Source organism: Catharus ustulatus, chromosome 1, assembly GCF_009819885.2.
Source record: "Catharus ustulatus isolate bCatUst1 chromosome 1, bCatUst1.pri.v2, whole genome shotgun sequence".
Lineage (NCBI taxonomy): Eukaryota > Metazoa > Chordata > Aves > Passeriformes > Turdidae > Catharus > Catharus ustulatus.
This window is the reverse complement of record NC_046221.1, coordinates 152,857,280-152,882,623: the sequence shown is the minus strand read 5'-3', so window position 1 is coordinate 152,882,623 and position 25,344 is coordinate 152,857,280. Positions and strand designations below refer to the sequence as shown.

General features: G+C 46.4%; 1 protein-coding gene across 1 annotated transcript; it reads right to left on the bottom strand.

Annotated features, from left to right (window-relative positions):
• Nucleotides 1-776: 776 nt before the first annotated feature.
• MYC (MYC proto-oncogene, bHLH transcription factor) lies at nucleotides 777-4,813 on the bottom strand. The gene is made up of 3 exons (XM_033082876.1): nucleotides 4,556-4,813; nucleotides 2,937-3,639; nucleotides 777-1,890 (listed from the first exon to the last, which is right to left on the bottom strand). The coding sequence occupies exons 2-3, from the start codon at nucleotides 3,622-3,624 to the stop codon at nucleotides 1,331-1,333; spliced, it is 1,248 nt and encodes a 415-aa protein (XP_032938767.1). The 5' UTR covers nucleotides 3,625-3,639; nucleotides 4,556-4,813; the 3' UTR covers nucleotides 777-1,330.
• Between the last annotated feature and the right edge of the window lie 20,531 nt (nucleotides 4,814-25,344).

The window sequence follows — 25,344 nt, the reverse complement described above, 5'->3', positions numbered from 1 at the left end:
ATGCAAATATTATTTAATGTCTGGCAAATGTTAGGAATCTGTCTGAGCATATTCTTCAAGTGAGAAATAACTCTCCTTTTCCTTTGCTCCCTTTTCTGTGTCCTTGAACTTTGTATCCCTTGAAATCCCAAGTAACTATTCACATTAATAAAGTGTTAAGGTGTTTGACCAAGAAGATTGGCTCTGCTGATTTCAGCACTTAAAAAGGGAAACCGCTCTGTTGTTTTAACCACTTCAACACTCACCATCTCAGTTTATTTTCTTATCCTCTTTAACTTCTGTTAAAATCAAACAGGAAGCAATTAAGGTGAGCTTACTACAAAGCAGCCCTCAAAGCACATGGCTATGTCCCTAGCGCAGAATGAAGGTCATGCCCTCAAAATGTAATTATATGTATGTGGAAGGAATGCAGAGCCTATATACTGGGGTGATCAGTGAGAAAATACACCACTCCAGCTTTACTTTCAGCAGGCAGATGACCACGACCAGCACAGGCATTGCTACCAGCACCTGCATGGAGGACCTGGTGGCAAGGCAAGCTGAACTGACAGGGCACATCACACCAACAGTTTCATCCACTTGAATTGAGACATGGAGTGGGAGCAAGAAACTAGTCCCTGCAAAGCTGCAAAATGATCACCATTTCCCCTCATCCAACCCCCCTTTGACTTCAGTCAGATCACTGCCAGGATGAAAGGAAAAGGAATGTCATGGAAATAGACAGCTAATGGCAATAGTAGGAGACAAAGTGAAGTCTTTACACAAGATTTAACTAATTATATTTTGGGCAAATATTTATTTATCTAAAAACAAAATAAAAATCATTTTAAATAAAAAACAAAATTGTGAAATGTTATGGCACAGAAGTTCAAGACAAGTATAAATCCAGTTGCCACAACTGTTGCGTATTAATGTTGCACATTTTTCTATAAAGGCTTTATTAAAGGTATTTACATGGCAATATGATGTGTAAATATATACAGCAAACTGGGGACAACTTTTTTCTTTTGGATTCTTGTATGAAAAAATGCCTTAAATACAAAATTTTAAAAGAAAAAAAATCGAATAGTTCATCCCCAAGCATGAAGAATGTCCCATCATCCCTTATGTCCAAAGTATCAATTATGAGGCAGTTTAGAGGTTCTGGCCAAACCCTTGGGAGATTCAGCCAAGGTTGTGTAGTCTCAAGTTAAATCGCACAGCATGCAGTTGCAATAGTTCCATACTTGATGGACTCTGTAGTTCATGAGAGATATTAGAATCATTAATATTTTATCATAGTTTCAGTCTAGTTTGCATTATTCTAAGTGATGCTCAATAGTTCCTATGCTCAACAGTTCCTTAGCTGCTCAAGTTTGTGTTTCAACTGCTCTCTCCTCCTCCTCAACTGCTCTTTCTCTGCAATCAGTCTGTGTTCATCCGACTGGATGGAAAGAACGTACTCTGTTGCTTTTTTCAGGATGACAACCTTGGGAGCCTTTTCATTGTTGGCCACCTCGGGTATCTCGTCACGCAAGGCAAAGAAACTCAACTTGAGCTCATTTCTCCTCTGGCGCTCCAAGACGTTGTGTGTTCGCCTCTTGTCGTTCTCTTCTGAATCTGACGTGCGCGGACTGGAGCATTTTCGGTTGTTGCTGATCTGTTTGAGAACTCTGCCACTGTCCAACCTTAGCCTTTTTGCAGCTGGGTATTCAACCTTGGTGGAGGGAGGAGCAGCATAATTGTGCTGATGAATGTTGACATGACACCGTTTGAGAACCAGCGGGCTGTGGTGGGGCTTACTGTGCTCTTCTGACATCTCTGTGCTGCTGGACTCTGTGCTGGATTCATACTCATTTGCTTCAGCTAATGTAACAACATCGATTTCCTCATCTTCCTCTTGTTCTTCTTCTGCCATAAAAAAAAAAAGAAAAAATGAATTAAAAACTCATAACTTGTATGCAGGCACTCTCAAGACAACTGTATGTAAAGGCAAGGCTACTCTGAGTTGCACAATGAGGAACCCAATGACAAACTCTCCTTAAATCCATTTCATGATGCTAGACACAGCTTTCCCCAAGAGCCTTTCCTTTAAGGAAGCAATGCTCCAAGTGCAATAGGACACATGGACTGCAGTCCAAACCCTGGCTCCCTGATTTCAAAAGTTGTAATGATCTTGCGTAATGCCGAGTGCATGAAAGATAGTAGGAAAGTTTAACCTCGGTTGTCAGCAGTACAGCGCAATAAAGCTCCCAGACTCAAGCTGCCCTTAATTATGGATTTAGAAGGCTTTGGCCACGCCTTAAAAGAAAGCTTACTTAACACACATGGGTATTCAGAGGCATTTTCTGAATCTCTCTTGATCTGTTAATTTGTGGAAAATAGGAGGGAGTTTTAAGGAAAAAAAAAAGAGGAAAAAAAAAAAAAAAGGAGGAAAAAGGGAAGGCTGTAGTGCTTTGGGTAGAAACCAGATTTACGAGGGAGCGGAACCCGCTGTCACATACCTAAGGAAGCATTTCTAAAACTTTCCCAGCCCCATTCACTCCCCTGCAGACACTTTCACTAGCACCTCCCCGACTGCACATTCTGCCCGCGGCTCTCGGGCTGGAGTTAACTCCTTCCCGGCCCACGGGTGAAACCGGGAGCCTTATCGGGACCCCATGATGAAAGTTTATCCCTCCTACACTTCTCTTTATACTTTTTTCCCCCCCGCTTTTCGCTCCCTTATTCCCCGGAGGAAAAACTGGGCTGGTTTTCCAGGAAATAAGCCGGCTGGGACTCTCCGTGCCTCGCAAACGTGGCATTTAAAAAAAAAAAAAAAAAAAAAAATCGCACGCGAGGAGGGGGGCAAAAGGGAGCTGAGGAGGGAAGGGGATGCTGCCTTGCAGCTGCGCCCCGGGAAGCCCTGGCGCCGCGCGGGTTCCCACGCCCTCCCGACACGCGTGGGTCCCACTCACCCGAGTCGCTGCTGGTCGTGGGCGGCGTGTCGACGCCCAGCAGGGACGCGGGGCTGGCGCCGGGCGGCGCGGCCCGCGGGGCCCGCTCGCTCAGCGGGTAGGGGAACACCACCGAGGGGTCGATGCAGTCGGCGGCGGCGGCGCCCAGGTCGTGCAGGTAGAGGCTGGCGGAGGCGTTGGGGGACGCGGCCAGCCCCGGCGGCGGTGCCGGCGGCGCGGAGGGCGGCGGGCCGGGGCGGCCGGCGGAGCACCCCTCTCGGCGGGCTGCCTGGTAGGACGCCAGCTTCTCCGAGACCACCTTCTCCAGCTTGGCGGCGGCGGAGAAGCCGCTCCACATGCAGTCCTGGATGATGATGGACTTGACATCTGCGTCCGGGTCGCAGATGAAGCTCTGGTTGACCATGTCCCCCCCGAGGAGCTCGGTCACGATCTCCAGCTGGTCAGCGGTGGAGGGGAAGCAGGAGGCGGCGGCCAGGCTGGAGCGGCGGCTGGGGGAGAGGGGCGGCGTGGGCAGCAGCTCAAACTTCTTCCAGATGTCCTCGGACGGGGCGGGGGGCTGCAGCTCGCTGCCCCGCTGCTGCGCCGCCAGGTAGAAGTTCTCCTCCTCCTCCTCGAAGTAGAAGTAGGGCTGCACAGAGTCGTAATCGTAGTCGTAGTTCTTGCTGGAGAAGCCGGCGCTGAGCGGCATCGCGGCGGCTGGTGCCTGCGGGAGGGAGAGGGGAGAGGGGCGCCGGGTGAGCGCTGGGGGTCGGCTCCCCCCGCCTGCGGCGGAGCTACCGGACCCCCGGCGCGCAGCGCTCCCTCCCGGCTCCCCACGCTGTACCGGCAGGGAAATGCGCAGTCGGATTTAGTTTAAAAAAAAAAAAAAAAGCTAATAATTACGGTAATAATAAAAATTAAAAAAAAAAAACCAACAAAAAAAAAAAGCACACCACCCTCCTTCACGCCGTTCTCAGTGCAGCGGGACAACGGGGCGGCACGACCTGACCCAGCGAAGGGTGGGCTGCCGGCTCCCGGACCACCCTGCCCGCTCCCCCGGAGGGGCTGCGGCAGCCCAGCCGCCCGGCTTGGCTAAGCTCGGCTCGACTGAGCTCAGCTCAGCTCCCCGCCGCCGCCGCTCACATGGGGCACGGCTCCGGCACGGAGCTCCTCTCCCGGCACCCCAGCGCTATCCCTATCCCGTGTCCCGGCGGGAAGGGGTGCCGAGCGCCCGGCGGCTTCCAGCCGGGAGCCGGGCTGTTCCTCAGCCACCCACCTGGGCGTGCTGGCACTGCGCGGGGACAAGCAGCGACCTTGGCAAACTTTGCCAAATCTTGTCATATATACATATATACCCGCATATATATGTATATGCATACCAGCAATATATGCAACAATCATACCCTGCCCGCGCATACGCCAGAAGCAAATGCTCCCCTCCCCCCAAAAGAATTAAATTAAAATCCGAGCTCAAGAAAAAGGATGGGAACGCCGGAGCCCCGGCAGAGGAGAGCGTCCGTCGGTATCCACGTCCGTGGATCGCAGCTCCGCCAGCAGCCCGGGTGTCACCAGCCCGTGTCAATCCAAACGCCACAACCGCGGGAATCGAGTGATGGGAAGCGAAGAGCCCCGCAACTCACCGGCTTCTCCAACGCGCCAGCTGCGAGACGAAGCGAGGCGATTATTGCAGGCGGTACAGCAACAACGAAGAGAAAATGGATAGATGATAAAGAGAACCGCCGGGAAGGACGGGGAAAAAATTTCAAAAAGAAAAAAAAAATTTAGACAAAACGCCGGGAGAATGTAGATCTCTTCCTCCCACCACGGTTTGATAAACCCCACAGAGCGGCGGAGCAGCCGCCTCCCGGCGCGGTCGGTCGCTGGTCCGGGGCGGCGCGGCGCGCTGGCCGGTACAATAGAAGTTTAGTTGCTTTTCCTCCTTTAAAGCACCGGCGAGAGAAGGGGCGGGCGGGAGCGGCCGCGGGGCGGGCGCAGCTGGGTCCCCGCTTCCCCCCGCCCCCGGCAGCGCGCACGCTCCGCACTTGGCCGCGGGAGGGCGCGCTGCGGGGGCAGCTCCGCTCCGCGCTGCGCTCGGATCCGCGGCCGCGCTCTGCGCCCGCCTCCCCGCAAGGAGGGACGCACGGAGAGAGGGAGGGAGGGAGCTGCGCCGGCAGAAGCGATGCCGCGCTCCGCAGCCCTTTTTATTTATTTTACTATTTTTTTGTTGTCTTTTACTACGAGCCGCTCACGGAGAGGTCGGAAGTAAACATAGTAAAAAAAAAAAAAATTACTAGCAGGGATTAAAGGCAGCTCTTCGCCGTTCCCCTCCTCCCGCTGGCGTTCTCGCCGTATCCGCGGTGGGGGCGGCGGGGAAGGGGCTTCACCCGCCCCTCGCCCCCCTCGGTGGGCTCCGGCACCTTAGGGCGAGCTGGTCCCGCAGCGCAGAGCGGTGGCCCAGGGGCAGCGGGGGACGCGCGGGCTCCCGGCACAAAGGAGCGTGTGTAGCTGGGGCACCCCCAACCCGGTCGCCGCTTGATTATCCCGCCTCTGCCGGCGTCTGCAGAGGATTAAACCGGGAGAGGGCGGAGGCAGAGCCCCACGGGGGTCACCTTGCAGCCGCTCTCCCTTTGGCGGTCCTCGCGTGTGCCCCCGCCCCGGCTTGTGCCGCCCCCACTCCGACCACCTCCCCTCGCCCCATGGTGACCCTCCCTCCTTTCGGTCATCCCCGAGGGACGCGGAGCTGCAGAGCTGTGACGGGGAGGGATCCTACAGGAGGGATCCTATTCCCGTTCCCCATCGCGGGGGGTCCCGCGGGAACCCCCTCTCCGGCGACCCTTCAGCTGCCGGTCCCCTCCCGCACCTGCTCTTCTCCCGTCCCCCGGGGCACCACCAGCCTCCCACAGCTCCGCCCCGCGCATCCTGCACCGCATCCCCGCGCTGGCTCCGCACCGGCGGGAGGTGCGGGGACACCCCGGTGTGCCCCGAACGCTTCCAGGCGGCTCTCCCGTTCCCCCCGCGGGCAGCCCGCCGGGAGGGATGTTCTGTGCCTCTATGTGTATTTAGTCACCGCTTCCCAGCATTTTGCTGAGCACACGCGAGCACAAGCCCTTGGGGTTGTGATGGGGAGCGCGGGGCCGCCCTGCGGGGCGGGAAGGACCCCCGAGGAGGGAGGCACCCCCGGAGAAGGGACCCCCCCGTCCGGGCCTCGCCGGGAGCCGCCGGGCTCCCCCCGGTTCCCACGGCGGCCGCGCCGCTTGCGCGGGCCCAGCGCGCCCCCTCCCGGCCACCGCCCCGCTGCGACAGCGCGACCCCCGCGCCCGCCGCGCCCTCCGCAACACAAACCCAACAAAAAAACTAAAAAAACCCCCCCCCCAAACCCCCCCCCAAAAAAAGCCCCAAACAAAACAAAAACCCCACACATTTTGCTTTTACGATCGTGTCTAATGAAGAGCCAAGCAAAGTGTATACAAAAATCACAGTCCTCAGGGAGCAAAGGAACTTCGCACCATCTTCTGTCCCGTGTCCTGTTTGATAAAGGAAGGACAATTTTACATAGAGGGTGGCAAAGCAAGAGCCGTGGCATAGGCATGGTGTAGATGCTTCACCTACTGACATTTCCAGATGGGATATCCACACCCTTGCTCAGAAATGGCTTAAAATACATTGTGCTATTTTTAGATAATATCCCCCTCTGTCCATAGCAAGCCTTGCTGCTGTAATGGAAGTAACATGACTAAAGGCAGGCTAGAAAGGTGTAAGATCCAAATTAGTCTAGTTACAACTAGTGTAAAATGCGATGTGGGCACTTGTCTATTTAGGAGTAGCATCAGTTTCGCCAAATGTCCTCAAAATTGTGAAAGCCATTAAAGTTCAGATGGAGCTGGTAATAGGTGAGATATTTTGAAATTACTCTGTACAGATAGGGTTGAAAATCATGATCCCATTCATTGCTGCAATAGAATCACAGGCAAAGCAATTAACTGTAATATCACAGAGAGTTATGACTTAAAGTGGAGACAAATAAGTAACGTGAGTAGATGGACTCTTAGAATGCACTGTGTTCATAAGAATGGAAAAACAGGAAGGGAGAACTGGGAGAAATGTGCTATTGAAACAATGCAGCCTTCAGAGGAAACAGTCTTGAAAATATTCTACAGAATTTCTCTAGGCTTGTGCAGACTGTGAGTTCACTTCTCGTTGAGGAGCCAACTCTGAGGTGCAGCAGCATGACTTTTATGAGGCAGTCTTAGTGTAGATGAAAAAAAAAGGTATCTTGCTCTGATTTCTTATGTTCAAGCCCAGCTAAAAAAGAACATAGGCAAGGTGTGAAATCAGTAAGCATCAATTTCCAGTAAAAGGGCCATTTTGACAAAATAGCTGTTATACAGAAAGAATAAATGCACAAGTGTAAGATTAAGGTGACAGTGACAGCAGAGTCAATGCGATTGTTTTGGCATGGAAAGGTTTAGTGATCAATAGAAATGGGAGGGGACTGAGCTGCAACCCTGGGTGGAATTTTTGTGTGATAGCAGGGTGGGAACCTGTGAGAAGCAGAAATGAAAGCAGAACCTGAGAGACAAGTAAAGATGATGGGAAAAGCTCTTGCACCCCCCATTGGAAACCCCTGAGACATAATGTGCTGTGTGCCTGTGCCACCTACTGCAAGTTTTGTTCTCTGGAGACATTTGCAATTTCATTTTCAGAGGACAATAAGCATTCTAACAGGGTCACCATGAACACTGTACTGGGTCCAGCTCTGAGGCCCCTGACACAAGAAAGACATGGACCTGCCAGAGCAAGTCCACAGGCCATGAAGATGATCAGAGGGCTGAGAGGAAAGGTTGAAAAAATTTGGGTAGTTCAGCCTGGACAAGAGAACTTACAGCGCCTTCCAGTAACTAACAAGGGCCTACAAGAAAGCTGGAGAGGGACTTTTGACAAGGGGGTGTCAAGATGAAATGGGAATGGCTTTAAGGTCTGTGTTAGAGATCAGGAGGAAATTCTTCACTTATATTGTGGTCAGAAACAGCAACAGGTTGCTCAGAGAGGCTGTAGCTGCCTCATCCCTGGAAGTGTTCAAGGTCAGGTAGGATGGGGCTTTGAAAAACTTGGTCACGTGAAATGTGTCCCTGCCCATGGCAGGGGTGTGGAATGAAATGATCCCTAAGGTCTCCCTTCCAACCCCAACCATTCCATGTGTCTAATGAACTCACAGCTACCTTCAGAAATTTCTGCTGAAAGTTTCACTCGACCTCTCCACAGCTTTGCAGGTTTCTGCCCATCCACAGGTGAGAAACAGGAAAGCACTAACTAGACACTAATTAGTCTTGGAAAGTCCTAAGTCCTCGGATGAGTGATAGACCCAGACTAATGTGGTCAGTGCAGTCAGAGCCACTGAAATAGGCTAGCACACTTTCCCTGATAGCATCTGTGCAGAGAATCATGTCCTCACTGCTACCCCAAAAGACCCCAGTCCAAAAAGCAGAGACGTACTACAGCGTCAAGGAGAATCAGATTTGCCTTATTACTGTGAAAGCCAGAAAATAAATGAGTTACTTTTTCATCTCTTTCAGCAGCTATAATTTCTTTAACAATAGGAGGTGAGATATGTGTAGGCAGAAGCTGACAGTGTTTCTGCAAGCTGCACAGCACTGACTAAATTAATAACATCTTCCTACCCCCCTCCTCCAGGCTGATATGCTGTGCTAATGAGTACTTTCTCAGTGGACTTCCCCAGCACAGGGGAGAAATGCAGACATCTGGGAGGGCCACTGTCCTTGTCTGTTTACTGTGGTGAAAAACAGAGGCTGAAATACACCTCCTGTCGAAAATGGACAGGACCCACCACTGCAGTTTCCACCCAGCTGGCTCAGTATAGCAGCCATGGTGCAAGAGTGTTCAGAATGATCATAAAGTATGTAGAAAAAATCAGTGGGTTTTATGGCTGATGTGTTATCAGTAAATATGAATAAGGGAATAACAGCAGATCATAAAATAAAATAAAATAAAATAAAATAAAATAAAATAAAATAAAATAAAATAAAATAAAATAAAATAAAATAAAATAAAATAAAATATCCTAGTTTTAAACCAGAGATAGCACATATCACACACATCACATGCTTAGGTCTTGTCTGCTGTTGGAAGCTGAGGCTGTTTTTACCCTCACCCTGTGGATGTCCTCTTCAGGCAGAGATGTCATGGGGTCAGTGAAAGTGGTATCTAGTGTGAATTTATTTATTTGACTCTCCCTTATCCTCTCAGCTATGTGCCCTAGAGTGTTTGCAGCAAACATGGCAGCTTCTTCCTCGGCATCATGCCAGCCTGTGAGCCTCACTATGGAAATCTCAAACTGTTTATTTCCAACAAGAAAAGGGAATCTAGAGAAGGCAACTGATGAAAACTGAATGGGGAGAGTGCTGAGTAAAGAAACTGTTGCACTGATATTAAATTACTATCCCTAGAACTACACTGAGTGCCATCACCCTCACGGAAATCCATGGAAGTCCTAGAAAAGTAAGTTTTGTCATCAAGAGAATCAGAAAGAACTTGAAGTGCTCTGCTGGCTTGGACAAACTAAAGGAGATTCAAAATTATACTTCCCATGATCCAGAGGGGTTTTTTTGTTTTTGTTTTTTTCCCCTCTTTTTTTTTTTTTTAATTGTTACAACCAAAAACTTTAGATTTTAATTTTTCAATCTGGCAGTGCATATGAAATAGGACTTTTTTACTATTTGTAATTGTTAAAACCAAATATGTCAGATGTTGATTTTTAAACTGATTGCACATGAAAGTGAGTCTTCAGTGTAACAAAAGCATTAGCAATTTTTAAAGGTGGTCTGTCATTAAGCACATTTGTATTGATATATATTTCTCTTGCTTTATTTGGGATCATAAAATTGAAGAAGACATCAGATGGGAAGACTGTAATGTAACTAATATTTTTGAATATAGAAAAGAAAAGCCTTTACACCACTTTGGTCTTTCCATGGTGTGCAGCCTTTACCTTTTTTGCTTTGGGGTAAAATTACCACAGTTGTTAATTTAACTTTGTTTACAGACAGTTTGGTTTTGCAGTCCTTGCAAACCATCACAGTACCTTTGGTATCAAATTTTGGTTTGTTTTCAAATAGGGCAGCCCTTGATGAGTTTATTCTTAATTATGTAAAATGAAACTATTTTTTCTGTGTATACAACTAACTTAAAATCACAAATAAACCAATTTTTTTTGCTAGTTATTTTTGTTGCTTAAATACATGACTGTAAACTGATCTAAGTGCCATGGAAACAACGCCAAAAATACAAGCAGTTTGAATTAACTTTCCTACACGAACTAACACCTTTTGATATGGGTAACTGGAAGGCACCTAGCTAACACCAGTAGTTTTGGCATTCCTTGACAGAAGAGAGTTCTGTTCAGCTGTGGATTAGGGATGAATTACAGGAAATCTGCGCTGATTTAGGTGTGTGATAAATGAGATGATTTTCAAGGTCCCTGTGAAAGATAAACAGTTATTTTTTAAAGGCTGGGTAATTTAAATTTCTCTTCAGAAAGAAAAAGCAGAGCTGTTTCAGAACAATCAGTCCCAAAGGCCAGTCACACATCCCTAGCCTCTGCATTCTCTGAATTGTATGCTGCAGTTATCAGATTGTCAAGACATCCCAGCTCTGCTTGATTAAGTCCTCTTTAAAGCATTAAGGTCATTTGCAACTACTTAATGATCCTTTTAGGCAAGCCCTGATCTTTAGAGCTGTAATGGGATCAGAGCCTGTTCCATGCTCCAGCCCTTCAATATCGGTGCTCCCCTGTACAGGACTCACTATGGATGATTTTCCTGCCTCCCCACACAGGTGAAGCCACCTCCCTACCACACCTGCAAGTGCAGAGTCCCCCTCGCCATGAGGGGTTTGCAACATTGCAGCTGGAAAGGAGAGAAGGGTTGAGAGTTATTGCGCAGGTTCCTTATTAATGCTCAAGAAAAAGAACCAGACCCTCGTATAGCAGCTTCCGTGCAGGTTTGGTATGAAAGCAGAGGAGCAAAGAGCTTGCTGTCATTCTTGCCACACATCCTGCGGGGGCACAGCTCCAGAAACATCTGAGTGCATCAGATATTATCTGGAGGAAGGAATGTGTCAGCTGACAGCAAGGCTGGAAACTATTGAAACAATCGTCAGCTGGGCCATTCTTACAGCTATCTCTTGTCTCTTAGAGAATTAATATCCAACAATCCTGTCCCATCTACAAACAGGGGAGAGCAAAGGACCCTTCCAGGAATTATGCAGCTGGTTGCTTTAGAGATGAGGTATCTGATTGTTATCAAATTAGCAGGTTCAGCCACAGGAGAACATTCCGAGAAAGAAAGTGGCTCTATTGGAGGAGCATGTCTGGAAAAGTAGGTATTGTGTGGCCTTCAGAAAACACTGGAGATTGGAGGTGTTACTGGTCTTGTTACAGCTGATAGGTGGATGGATCTGAGTTTGTGGGTAGGTGGAAAGGTGTATGCAATCTACTTATCTGAGCCAATGCAAAGTCCCTGCTTTCTTCAAAGTTCAAGCTTCTGGTGAAGATCATCAGAGCTTCCTTTTCTGGCTCCATGTAGAGCAAGCTCAGAAATGCTCACAGGTTTTGTTCATCTTGTTAGGCAGGTGAAACGATGATTTTCTCATTGGCAACCCTTTTATTAATCTTGGAGGTCCTGTTTGATTATGTCTTTATGGGAAGGAGAAGGATGAGCTTGTAGCAGTGAATTTGAAAGTATTTACAAGAAACATTCCTGACTTATCATGTCTGTCCTCTCTGGGTTTCTGTTTATCAAGTCGTGTTTTCTTTGGACTGGTTTATGGAAGAGAACAGTCACATTTAAAAATTATGCTGGTGAATGATCATGTTTGGCCTCTGCAGTCAAGGGCAAATCCTTTTCAGGGCTATCCCAATGAAGTTTACTTTCCAACCACACTCGGCCAAAGCGATGCTGATTCCAGCATTGAGCACTTAGAACAGCTCGGTGCATTCAGGAGCTGCTCAAGCCAGTGTGATGCTGACACCCTTTTCACAGAGCCTTTCAGAGTGGCTGCTCATCACCAAACTGAGTCCTTGAAAGGCATCAGCCAGTTTCTAACTCTTCACACCTAAAACCTTTCCATGCATCCAGTTACAGTCTCCTAATAATGTTACCTGGCTGATAAGCCGAACTTCTCTCCAGCTTTGTTATGCAGGGCAGTTAATTCTGAATTCATTTGGGCATATGTAGCCAAGTGTAGCAGAAGTGTTACCTTGGCTGGATCAGGGCTTGCACTTCCCAGGTTCTGGGTCCTAATTGTCTCCGGTCAGGTGCCCAGGTATAAAGGACAGCGTTGAGAAATGTGGGTAAAGCCATCAGTGATGGTCATGTAGGCAGGGTTTGGACATGCAATGTTATAGCTGTGTGTTCCTCTAAGCTGTATGATTGTTTTAGCACCACTTTTGGTGTAGTTTAGTTCAGCTTTCCAGCATTCAGAGTAAATTCAGAACAGTTTAACTGTGCTCAGGCTAGACATTTTTGGGAGATGAAGCTTTCTTATCTGTGGTGGCTGCTGCTGCATTTTGAAATGAGCATAAGAGAGGCAAATACATCCATGAACATTTGCTGCCAGTATGGATTTAAAAGCAAAACACAGTCAGAAAGGCTACCGAAAAACTACTTCACTTGGCTGATAACTCAATTTGTTGATAAGAAAGAGGGAGTGTTTTGTCTCTCTGTATCAGATAAGTGACTTATCACTCCCTGCACTGTTGATGATGAACATGTTCATCTGGCAGATAGTGGCAATAAAGCTGCATCTCCCCTTTGCACTGCAAGACATATGCTGCATCAAATGAAATTAAGGGAAATAGATTTAAATAACTTCTTGGTAAATGCTCTTAAAATCAATTTATAATTAACCTGTGGAACCTCCTGCTGCATTTTGTTAGAAAGAGAAATATCATGCATGGAAATGGATGTTTCATGTAAGCCATAATATAGGGAGATAAAAAGTGTAAGAGGAAAGGAGAAAGGACATCACTGCTCTGGGTTAGTATTGCCCAATTTAAGAGGTGGTCTGTAATTGAAAGTGAGGCTCTGTTTTCTTCCTACACTATCCAAGTATAGGTTGTTGTTAGGTATAGGTGTACTTCTGATCTGGTTATAATTTTTTTTTTTCATATTGTGCACATGGACCCAACACAGCATTGGGGAACACCTTTGCCATGAGAGCAGGCACATCTGGGATGGAGGGATCTGCTGTTACAGCTGTTTTCTCAGGTGTTTGAAGTACAGCTGGAGCCTAAATGCACATCTGCATTTATCTGTGTTTTGTTGCCAGGCTGGGGTGGCCTCAGCAAGATGTCAGGATGCATTCCAGCACGATGTGTCTGGCTGCAGAGCCAGGCTGTCCAGGATCCCAGTGTGGCTGCAGAGCCAGGAATGCCTCGATTTCCACTGCTGAGGGAGGTGAGGCCAAAGAAAGCCTCTGTGTGCTGGTACTCAGCAATGCAAATCTATGCAGTGGGTTGTGCCCACACATCTGCATTGATCCACTCCTCAGGATTAAGTCTAAGCTTCAGGACACTTGTGTGCTAGTCCAAGCTTTGACCTTGTAGGAGGAATGCTGTTTCACTGGGCTTGTTTCTGCTTGCTTTGCTTAAGTTTGCGCATGGAAGAAACTGGGATAAATCTCTAAAAATCGCTGTGCACTGTGCACTGATGGGCAATTCCAGGGGACTGCTGTGACCCAGCATATCAAACCCAGCTACAAGGGACTTGGAGCCACAACCCTCGCACAAAAAACCCAAAAATTGATTCAGCCTTGCTACTTATTGTTCCTCTGCCGGTTGTTTTTGTTTTATTTCCTTACTTCATAGATTCCCGGTGTTTCCTAAATCCAGTCCTTCCTGAGAGTCAGAATATCCTACTGACATTGAGACTGTCCCTTTCTCAAATGGGAGCAAAGGGTTGCAATTATGACTGCAATGGCAAGAAAAGCTTTGATCAGAAATGGGCCTGACAAGGGGTGTGCTGAGGGATTAATGTAGAACTGACTTCATCAGCAGCTGAGAGTTCTGTGGAGGAGGAATTTAGGTGCTTCTTACAGCCTCAACAATGCAAAGCAGCCATCATCAACAAGGTGTTCCCCAGAGGATGCTAATCACTCTCCTCCCTCTTGATCAGCAGTTAAGAGTGTCTCTCTTCTTTCTACTTATCACTTAGTCAGGGATGCCAGAGGTATTTCTTAGAAGATAAGAGCATTATTTACACCCGGTCTTAGAAAGGAAAGAAGTTGTCAGTGAGCTACACCATTATTGTTCCTGTTATCGTTCGCATGCAAAGGCACTTCACCCTGCTCAGACCCCATCCCGAAGGGCCAAGTGTGTTGCAGTGACTGCGCTGCCTGCCTCGGCTCTGAAAGGGCTGGAAGAGATGTGCAGGGCTGGGGGAGGGAGGGCCTCGAGACCGAGTACAGGTATAGATCAAAGGAACCCGGGGAGCCCCAGATTCTCTCACCTACCGTGGCCTGAGTGCTTGGGGAACATCTCTTCCCATCGTAAGTTCCATTAGGACTTATCTGCAGATCCAAATTATGTTATCCAGTGGATGTAGGGCAACCCTGCTGTACCAATACAGATCCAGTCCAGCTCCAGAGCAGATGTACCCTCCTGTTAGCGTCATGGGAAAGGGCACTGAGAGATGCATCTCACTTTTGGTGAGAAGAGAGATAAAAAATTAGAATATGTACTTTAGGACCATCTAGTACTGCTCCTTATTAAGGACTGGGCTTGCTCTTTTTTTTCTTTTTTTTTTTTTTTTCTTTTTTTTTCTTTTTATTTTTTTAATCGATGATTGAAATTATATGAATTAGAGTTGAGAGCACCAAGTTCTGTCTATACATGTGATGAGAAGGCTGGGTAGGTACATATGCCAGCCCCCATAAACGATGTGCTAATATCTACAGCAATGACGTTGTCCGTGCTCTGATAATTAACCAGAAGGTATCTCTGCCTTCAGCTCATGTTCTTCTCAGCTTCCCTTGTTATTCTCTCTGCTAAATAGACAGAAAATGATATTATGTCTTTTATGCCAAAGGCTGTGCGTGTACCTGCTGTGGAATTTAGTCATGATATTGCTAATTGGAAGGTTCAAGGTCATTCTTGTATTCTTACATCCTTACATTTACATGCTTGGTCATTTTCTCCTGCATTAACTGCAGTTAATGTGAGAGTTGTTATACTCCCTCAGAGTTTCAGAAGCCTCTCTCTGCTAAACACTGAGTAGATTGGGTTCTCAAGGAGTCCCAAAATGGGAGATGTCCTGGATTATTTTGTGTGATGAAGATTCCCAAATACCCTTATCTTTTCTGTACATGGAAAATGGAATGACCCATTTGTAGGTCACTCAGTTAAAATGCTACAGCATATGGAGTGCAGGTGTGTTGCATGTCTGCAATATTATGATTAATGCAGATACCAAGCAGCTTTAAACCAGCAAACCTCAGTACCTGGGGTCCCAGGGCAGCTCAGAGCTTAGACACAATTCACTCACCTCACTTTTCCCTAGAGGTTTTACAGCCTCTTGTGGCTGTGCCATAAGCTGGGTGTCTCTGAGAGGTCTCAGGTATGTCAGTGCATCACTGTGTGCAGTGCAGACCTGCTCCTACTGCCAAATGGACTGGTGCTGCTGGAAACCTCAGGGAAGGACCTGGGGCAGGAAGAGGGGTGGTCTTCTTCAGGTGTGGAGTGGCAGTTTGTCTGACCAATTTTTGTCCCTGGCAGGGTGCTGCCGCTGGTTTGTTGTCGTCTGCTGGGCCATTTGCTAGGCAGTGCTGGTTGTTACTAACAGGTTTCCTTAGAGGAGCAGGGTTTTGGTGGCCACACAAAGACCCTGGGAGAGGGCAGTGATGAGGGCAGATTTCTCAGTGTCCCTTCCAACTGCTTTGGGAAACTCAGGATCCCTTCAGACCTGCATATCCACAGATGTTAATGAACACACCTGTGTCCCAAGCACAGCAGTGTGTAGGAGAGGCTGCACCATGGAATCATGCACAGAGGAAGTTCAGACCTCAGCCTGCCTCCTAGCACCTTGCTGGTGAGGTGAGCCACTTGAGGAAGAGCAGAAGAGACCCTCTTGTCTCCTCTGCCACCTCTCTTTGACCTTGCAGCTATTTCAGAGCCTGTGATATCTTGCTGCAAACTTAGACTTATCTATCTCACATATACATGAAACTCAGTAATAACTAGCTCATATATTCATTCCTAAAGTGGCTACAGAGAGATTTGATGTTGCTTAACTCATTCAGTATCACTGATCACTTTTTGTTGCATCCTAGCCTGAAGGCAATGACTTTGGTCAAGCTAGAAATGCTGGTAGTTTCTGAACAGCTTCAGTTCCTGGACCAAATGACTCTTTGGTGACTTAGAGTTGTGAAAGCAGGGGGGAAAAAAATCACAGTGACTGTATATTCAAGCAGAAGAGGGAATTCTGTGATGGGGAGTGACTTCTATGCTCTTGCTTTCAGCTGCTACGTGAGGAAGGGGTGACTCTGCACCAGGCTCTGGTGCTAGCTCAGCTCCTCCGAACAGGAGGCAAGCCCAGATGCAAACTTTGTGGCTTAGCCCCATGTTAATATATTCCCAAACACTAATTAAGAGTGGTGAATGAAGAGAGAAATGCAGGTTAATGTAGCATGCTGGCAGTTTTGAGACTGCCTGCCAAATGAAAGCTTTGGAGGTGATGCATAAGTAGAGGCCAGCAGCCTGCACACGAGTGAGCTGGAGGGTTTGGGCTGGTGTAAATGCTGCTTCCTCTGGAGGGAAGATGAAAAGAGGTTGTAGAGTGCCAGTATCCAAAAGGAGAGTGGGGAGGGAAAAATCTGGGACATAGGAATAGATGGTCTTCCTGAGGATGAGTGTTGGAGACCCATAGGCAGAGTCTACTGGAAATAAGATGGAACTGCAGGAAGCTGGGAACTCAGAGACATGCCTGGAGGTGCTTGCAAGCTCTGCAAGAACAGTGATGTCATTGTGGGTTCCACTTTTGGTGGGGTGTTAGAGGGGCCCCTGAATTCCCAGTCTCTGTTGGAATTCCTCTCCCTGAGCACCCCCCTTTGTAGAGCAAGCCCTGTAGACAAGGCTGCATTCCATTTTCACCTATGAGCTCCTGATATAAGGGCCAAATTCGTGGTGGGAGAAGAGCTTTCACTCAGTAATGTGCCACTGTGTGATTCCTGCAGCTGGGATGATGCAGGACTCACCTTGGCAAGAGGGTGAGGGGCTTTTGCTGAGCAGTGAGTCAAGAGCTCTGTGAACTAAAAGCCAACAGTTTTCAGTTCAGCAGGTCTCCATGCAACTGCTCTCCATGAGACCTCCTCTCTCCTCCATTTCTTTTTCTACTGTATGCAATACTTGTTTTTTAGGTGAATTGAATGGAAGGTTGAAGGGCTGCAAAGCAGTGCAAAGAACTGATATCTGGGAGGAGATAACAAGAGAGAGTATTACTATAAAAACAGGAAGGAAAGCAGATCAACTTCAGTGTAAAATATCTATAGTAAAGCTCTTGGAATTTTCTCTCAAATTCCTCCCTCAAACCAAGCTTTTGGAAGGTATGCTAAAGCTCACAAGCCTTAGGGGCAGGTCTGTCATGTTCATTTTTTACAGGCTTGTTTTCAGCAGCTCTGGTGCAATTTTCAGATTGTTGCAACACCTTCTGGACCAAATGCTAAGGCCTCAGTGCTCCACCAAGTACCTGCTTGTCTTCTTGCTGCCTATGCTCCCACAGCATTGATATCTGAAATTGTGTTGCAGAGGTTGGAGAAGGGATTGTATAGGTTGCAAATGGTCCAAATGGATTTTTTATCTCTTACCATGAGGTACATTTGGGGTTTTTTTTCCTCCTGTCCTACTTTTACAAGTTGAATTATAGGAAAGTTTACGTCAGAAAGGACTGCCTGAATTAATCTAGTAGTCCTCAAACCTCTGTATTATTTTTCCACACAGGTGCTCCCATCCTGGCATTGGAAGGTGAGGGTTGAAAAGTCTCAGTGCTCAGTTACTTCTATTTTTTCCCCTCCCTTTATGGTTTCTCGTAGAATTATAGAACATTTTCAGTTGGAAGGGACCTTAAAGATCATCTAGTTCCACCCCCCTGCCGTGGGCAGGGATGCCACCCACTAGATCAGGTGGGTCAGGGCCCCAGTGGAGCATCCACAGCTTCTTTGGATGACCTGTTCCACTCTCACCTCTGCCTCGAGGGTAACAATGTCAGATGAAGCTAGTTACCAGGCAATCTGATAGTACCAACATCTCTTCCAATTAGTTCTCAGGTCAGCATGTTCCCATATAATTTTTCTTTTAATATTCTGTACTATCTCTTCTTCCCTCCTCCCAAGTGACATGGGTCCTGAAGGCTCTTCTAAGGATTTTTGGTATCATAAATGCACGTAATCATACATATGAACAAAGGTAATGTGCTGCTTGGAGTATGTAGAGATGATGTGCTGAATGTTTCCTTGCCTGATCAGATCAAGAACAAAGGCAGCAGGGGAGCAATCTGGGTTCAGGAGGAGATGAAGCACCATTGAGTTTAGGAATAGTTCAGGCTCATCTTGGAGTGCAAAGACACAACCTGGTATTGCATCTGCAGGCAGATGAGGAAATCTAAGATTTGCATTGGTTCCCATTTGCTTCAAGTGGAAGCAGGAATTGAAGGCACAGAAAAGTTTTTTTGACTGATTCCAGCCAAGAGAACAGGCAAGGTCAGCAAAGTCTTGCTCTTAGTTCTGAGCTGAGGAGAGCCCATCTGTCCGTTTGCCTGGGGCTCTGCAGGCAGCCATCTGCCTCCATAAGCGAGCTGTGAAAAGCACACTCTGAAGGATGGAAGCAGAAGCCAAGGAGGAGCTGGACCTGCCTGTCACACCCACAGCACTCTGACAGGATGGCTGTCAGCTCTGAGCTGGCCATGGCTGGCATCTGAGTGCCACCAGAGCAGAGCCACCCCAGCAGTGCAGCCTTTGGACCTGGTGGCACTGCCTCAGCCATCACAGATCACTTGGTTTGGGCTGTATTTGGACCTGGCCTCTGCAGAAAACAGGCACTGAGCAAACAGGGGCCACAGCATCATTTCTGGCTACCTTTGGAGGTAGGGAAAGTGCATCTTCTCAGCAGAGAACCTGTGCTGGGCCAGGCTTGCTAAGCAGAAATGTCCTTATGACAACATTTGTCACTCTTCTGTGTCAAAGGGAGCCCTGTTTAGGTTTCCCCAGCAGATGTGACTATAACAGATGTGTTACAAATGTGGTATCTCATGGGGACATGGATCACGCAGACCTGGGGAACTGTGGGGACACACAGGACTTCTGCCTGATGTACATTTTCTGTACTTGAGTGCAAATCTCAATAATTCCTCAAAAATGGCTCAGGATAATCATAAAACCCTGTTCATTAGCTGAACATTAGTCCCAGTCTTGAGGGAATCCTGTTAAAGGAAAAACTTGCCTGTACTGACGTTTTTAACAGAGAATACTCATTGCTTAGTAAAGACCTGATGTGTAATGAGCTGGTTTACATTCAGTTGTGTTTGTATTCAAGTAATATTTACAGTTTCCATGATAAGAGCAGATAAGGATCTTCTAATCTAGAGTAAATCTTTGGGAAGTCCACTGCTATTAATGGTTTACTCTAATTTTGCATGAAATCAGGATATAAACTAATGGAAGATATGGGAATTAGAGTTTTTTTTATACGGTGCATTATACAATTACCATTAATACCAATGTTTTAGACTGTGTAGTACAACTATGATTTATCTTAATAATCTCACCTTTTTTTCTTTTTTTCCTCCCCATAGAAATGGGGATGTTTGGGCTGAATTTAAATCCTTTCTCAAGTGACATAAACAAAACCAAGACAGAATAGGAAGTTATGCCTATAGAATTATATCCATTTGCACTTGTGCATTCAGTTACAGGGAAAATGCTTTCCCAAGTAGGTCACTTAATTTTAGAACAATTAGCAACAGCTATATCACAATTTTTTTTCCGAAGTATTCACTGAGGCTCTGTAACACATCAAATGCAAAAAAAAAAAAAAAGGAAAAAGAAAAGGAGAAACATGTTTTAGTTGTGAAAAATGAAAACATATAAACCCTTGTCTCTCATACTCTGCCCAAAATTATGTTTTTATATTTATAAATAATTCTTCTAGTTCTCTCAAAAGGGGGTGATGAGTAAGTGGTTTGTGAGGGGCTAGATTTGCACCACACTGGATTTTTTCAAGAACCTTTTTCCCAGGGCTGCAGGACCCCCTGAACATCTGGAGGTCATGTTCACACCTGAGTGCCTAACCTGTGCTGCTGTGCTGCCTCATCTCTGGGGAACACACACTGTGTGAATCTAAACTGCTGGAGCTCATCACAGCAATCCCTGATCGAGCCTGGTAGTGTCCATCAGCACAGACACGGAGGATGCTCTCTCAGCAAATTCCTCCCAGTGCCTGCTGAGGACTTCTGCCAGCACACCGACATCTGCTGGGGCCTGTGCAAGGGGCACTCTCACTGTCACAGCTTTTCTGGCAGAAAATATTTGCACTGATGCTATTTAAAGAAAAAAGAATTGCACTTTCAGTAGCATGACTTTTGCTACAGGGAGTGGTTTTCCTGCAGCAATGCAGTAGTTCCAAGAGTGCTGTATTTACTGCTGAAAATTACTGATATTCCTGCAGGCTGGAGCACCACACAGACAGCCCTTGTGCAGCTCCTATCCTCTCACAAAATACAATATTTGTGATATCACTTATTTTTACCATTCCTGAATGACATAAACCACCTAAGCAGAATTCTGTAGAGCTTTCTCTGTGCTGAGGACATCTGCCAGCAGATCTATCTCAGTCCTGGCTCATGCCTCACCGCACCTCCCTGCAGCAGAGTGTGGCTGAGCAGGTTTGCTGTGCAGGTTTCTAGCATACTGCTGTGTCACCAGTAAATGCCTGGATAATTTTTAACCTCTCATGGGATTGGTTTATCAGCTGCAGGTGGCCAAAATAATTATACACACTGCTCTCTATGAAAACTGGGTCAACAGGATAGTACTTCTTTTTATGTTCTGTCAGGCCTCTCCGATTTACACCTAAGGTCAGACTTCAGGGAGAAAGATATTTGAACTAATGCAAGCAGCCATCACATCTATTCAGATGATGTCACCTTTCTAAGGCATTTTCTTCCCTCTAATTTTGCATCATAATGTTGGCTGTGATAGAATCATTGCTCTTGACAAAACAAGAAAGGAGAGCCCAGGGGAAAAATATTGATATTTATTTAAAATGAAGTATGATAGATAAATGAACACCCTCATTATGTCAGAGCATCAAGAAGTGTGGACTTCCATCACCACAGCTTTCCAGGCAGACATCCTCAGGGCCAATGTGGTTATGCTGGCAAAACTTCATGTTTAGGAGTGCATCTTCCCTTGCCCATGGGATGTGGTTTTCCCAGACCAGTCCAGGGTGCACTATGTATGTATGTTTACATCTAGGAAAGCTGCAAGGTGATGGAGCTCTTCAGCTGGTGGGGTTGTGCTCATTTCCATTGAGAGGTGGTGGTTGTACCAAAGCCTGAGAACCACAGTGACAACCCAACAATTCACCAAAACTTGGTATCAGTGACTTTGGAAGAAGTGTAGGGAAGGGTCAGGAATAGCATATCCCAGAGTGTGTTTCTATGTAATCCCTACCAACACGTGGTTGGCTTCTGCTCATGTGTTTTCCTTTCCCACTGAGTGCAACGCTGGGTTCTGATAAGGATCTTGCACCTTTTGGATTCCAGCTAATTCCTTCACCTGACTGGCCGTGCCTGTGCTGGCACACGAAGCAGGCCAGGACCTGCTCCAGCCCAGAGGGTAGGAGGCATGGCATGACTTGTACTTAGGGAATCACAGAGCAGGGCACTCTTCTCTACAGCACCAGCTGGAAGCTGTCTTCATGGCTCTGCTTCTTTTCAGCTGTTCTGGAGTTGACCAGTGGTAAGAATGAGATCTGCAGGTGGTTTTATTCTTAAAATGTCCATGTGCTGCATTGCCATTACTTCTGGTGTGCTAGCAGCTCTTGTGTGTTGGTAGACATAACTTCTCTGGACCAGTAATTTTTTTACACGCTGGCACTGTGTCACTCCCTGTTTGCATAGTCTCTGAGGAAACAGGAGCAATCGCTCCCATCTCTGCCCGTGCTGACGTCTTTCTGTGCTGCTCATCACTCTCATCAGCTGTTCCTGAGCTGCATCTAACCCACAGTTGGAAATTCAAAGCTGGGCCCCTCCCCAGCTGCTGCTTTGATGTCCCTTTCCCCCCTCCACATCACCTACATCGCTCCCTTTGAACACCGACATCGTGATAAGGTTTATGAAATTACTTCCCGTTAGGATGAGGGCACCCAAACCCTGCGTGTCTCAGGACCATCTGCTGCTTCTGACATGGGCATGGGGAAGTCTCTTCTAGCAGAAAGACAAGATCCATTGTGGAGTTGCCACAGTTTGTGAATCAGAGCCCTGGAATACATGCATAAACACTAATTAAACCCAATTTAAAAGTGTCTGATATTTATCAAGCTTCATTTAGTTAGGGATCAAAATTAAATTATTGATTAGTTACTGAGTAAAACTACGTCAGTGTTATCCTCTAAAGTAAACAGAAGAACATCTACCTGAAGGGACCAATTCAATTCTCAGTCAACTTCAGAAAACATTTGATTTGGTGCCACTTAGGAATATCATAAGCCTGAAAGCCAAATGTTTGCATTTAAATTGCATCCCAATTGAAATTTTAGGGGTTGAATTTGCTGCATAATTCACTTCTCCTGAAAGTCAGAGCTTAGGGGATGTCTGGATGTAGAGGGGTTTTTTTTGTGTGGTTTTTTTTGTTTGTTTGTTTGTGGTTTTGGTTGGTTGGTTAATTGCTTTGTTTGTTTGATGTTTTTTCTTTATTTTTTTCTTTTTTGGGGTTTTTTTTTTTGGTTTTTTTTTTTATGTTATTGGGTTTTTTGGGGTTTTTTTTGTGATTTAAGAAACAGGAACCAGCAAAGTCTGCTTGCTCAGCAGTTTGCAGAAAGTTTTCCAAACCTGGCCATATGATGGGGGGAGCATCAATGAAATCACTGGCAGTGATTATATATAACAGTTGTTGGAAAAGACCTTCAGAGGAACAGAATACAATGGAAATGCTGGAGCAGAGTGAGAATTGCAGACAAGGGTCTGGGATCTGGTCTTGGAAAATAACCAGTGTTAGCAACTTCACTTGAAGGCTACAGCAGACCATTAGGAGACAATAAATCTCTTTGCAAACATTGTCTGAATCCAAATAGGTTTAGGCATAATTTATATCAGCAAGAATAGGAGAGATACCAAGAGTTTTCTGGAGAGGAAGAAAAACTAATACTGGCATTTCTTTCCTTGAATACTCCATCTTGCTCTTCAGCACTATTTCTGCTTTAAGTGGGAAAATATAAGCTGCAGATTTACTATTGCTACTAATTTTAAAATTAATAGCTCCTTTTTCTTTTTTTTGCCCAAGTAAGAACTTTTAACTTGTTAGTAGTTGGTGACATATGTAGACCTTGGAGCCAACTGGAGTCTCATTGTTTATGTTACAGTAGAGCCTTGAGATCATATTTGGTCTTCCAGGTGCTACACAGAGAGAGGCAGCCTGCTCCAAAGAGCCTCAAAGTGGGTAAGGGGTGGTGGGGGAGCAGCAAAAAGATAAGGACAACAGTGTGAGCTCAGGCTGCCAAGCAGGTTGGAGCTCAGACTTCTGCATCCTCCATCACCCTGTGGTCCAGGAGGAGATTTCCACTGTTTTCTGGCCAAAACTCAGCCTATTGCCTTATTTTTTTTTTTCCTTGGAGAAGGGCATATATGTGTTTTCCCCCTTGGAGATACCAATCCCATGAAAAAGAAATGCTGCCAGAATTTTCACTCTAATGGTACAAAGGATGCCACTACAAAAAGCCCCTCTCCTATTTTTATCCCTCATCTAGCTGCCCTCCATAGCTTTCTGTTTGTGTTTTCCTCTTTTACTAGAAAGCCTTATCACCAAGCAGAGGGTGAGGGCTGGAGCTAGGAAAAAGCATTTAAACAGAGCTGACTGCAAAGCAGAGGTGGGTTGGTTGTGGAGGGGGTGACAAGGAATTCTTCCTCCAGAGCCTAACTTTGACCGTGAACTCTAGTTCCACTTAGTAACCTAAATTGCCTCAATTCTGTCCAGCCTCCCCACTTCACTCATATAAAGAACGATAAAGGAAGACAAGGGTAAAGTAATCTCTAAATAAAAGATGAGGTAATTTTGAAGGTACATTTGACCTTTATATGTATTATGGCTTTCATATAAGTCAACTGAGTGCTGAAGCATCTCCAGTATGGAGCTGTCACCTGGTATTTTCCACTTTATGGCAGTTTGCAGATAATGTGACTGTCTCTGGTGCAAATGACTCAGAATTCCTCACTAACTTTCTGGGGTGGGGAGTTGCATTGATGGAGATGGTTTTGTTGTTGTTTGCTGTTTGCCTCTAACCCTAGCCATAGTTTTCAAAGGAAATAGAAAAGAACCATCTGTATATAAATCAAAGATCTCACTGAGCTCCAAGAAGTGTTCCCCAAGCAATCTGCTGAAGTGAATGTACGGGATTGATGTGGGTGAAATTCTGGCTGAAATTCAGTAGTTTGTGTTATACTGCCTGGATGATCCCAAGCATCTGACCTTAAAATCTGTGAAGCATACATAAAGAAATTAGTGCTGGTATGGATGCTGTAGCAATGCCACAAACATCAATAACTACTGGTGTGATATATTATAAGATTTAGAATTTTATAACATTTTACACTGCCTGAAAAAGAATAATTCTTGTAGGGATTGACGACTAGGAAATTTCTAATTTGCCTCTTTAGTCTTCTTTGGTGTATAAGCTGATGTGTTTTTGGCAAAGAAGGCCAGGCATGGGACAGAGAGGCCAAAAGCAGTAGGAGCTGTTACCACGGCGTGAACTACTAAGTAGACCAAGCTCCATTTCTACTTCTCTTCCCTGAAGGGCATAGGGGAGAAAAGATTAGCTGTGTCACCTCTGATGGAAATCACCTTGCTGGAAGGCAATTGCTGGAAGGTCTAAAACCTACTTGGCTACATTTACTTGTCAAGTCTCATGAATTATCTGGGAGAGTCTCCCACTTGCTCACCTCATGTCTCATCCCAGACACTGGCAGCAGTGTGACTTGACCTCATTCTTGCATTCTTGGGGCCTAGAGGGCCAGTGGAGCTTACTGGGGAAAGCTACCAATTGTATCAGGATTAGGAGATGGAGTGCTTGGAAACCAGATTATGTCACATCCACAGGAGACTCGATGGAACAGTATCTTCTGATGCTACTAATCAAATTATCTGCCTT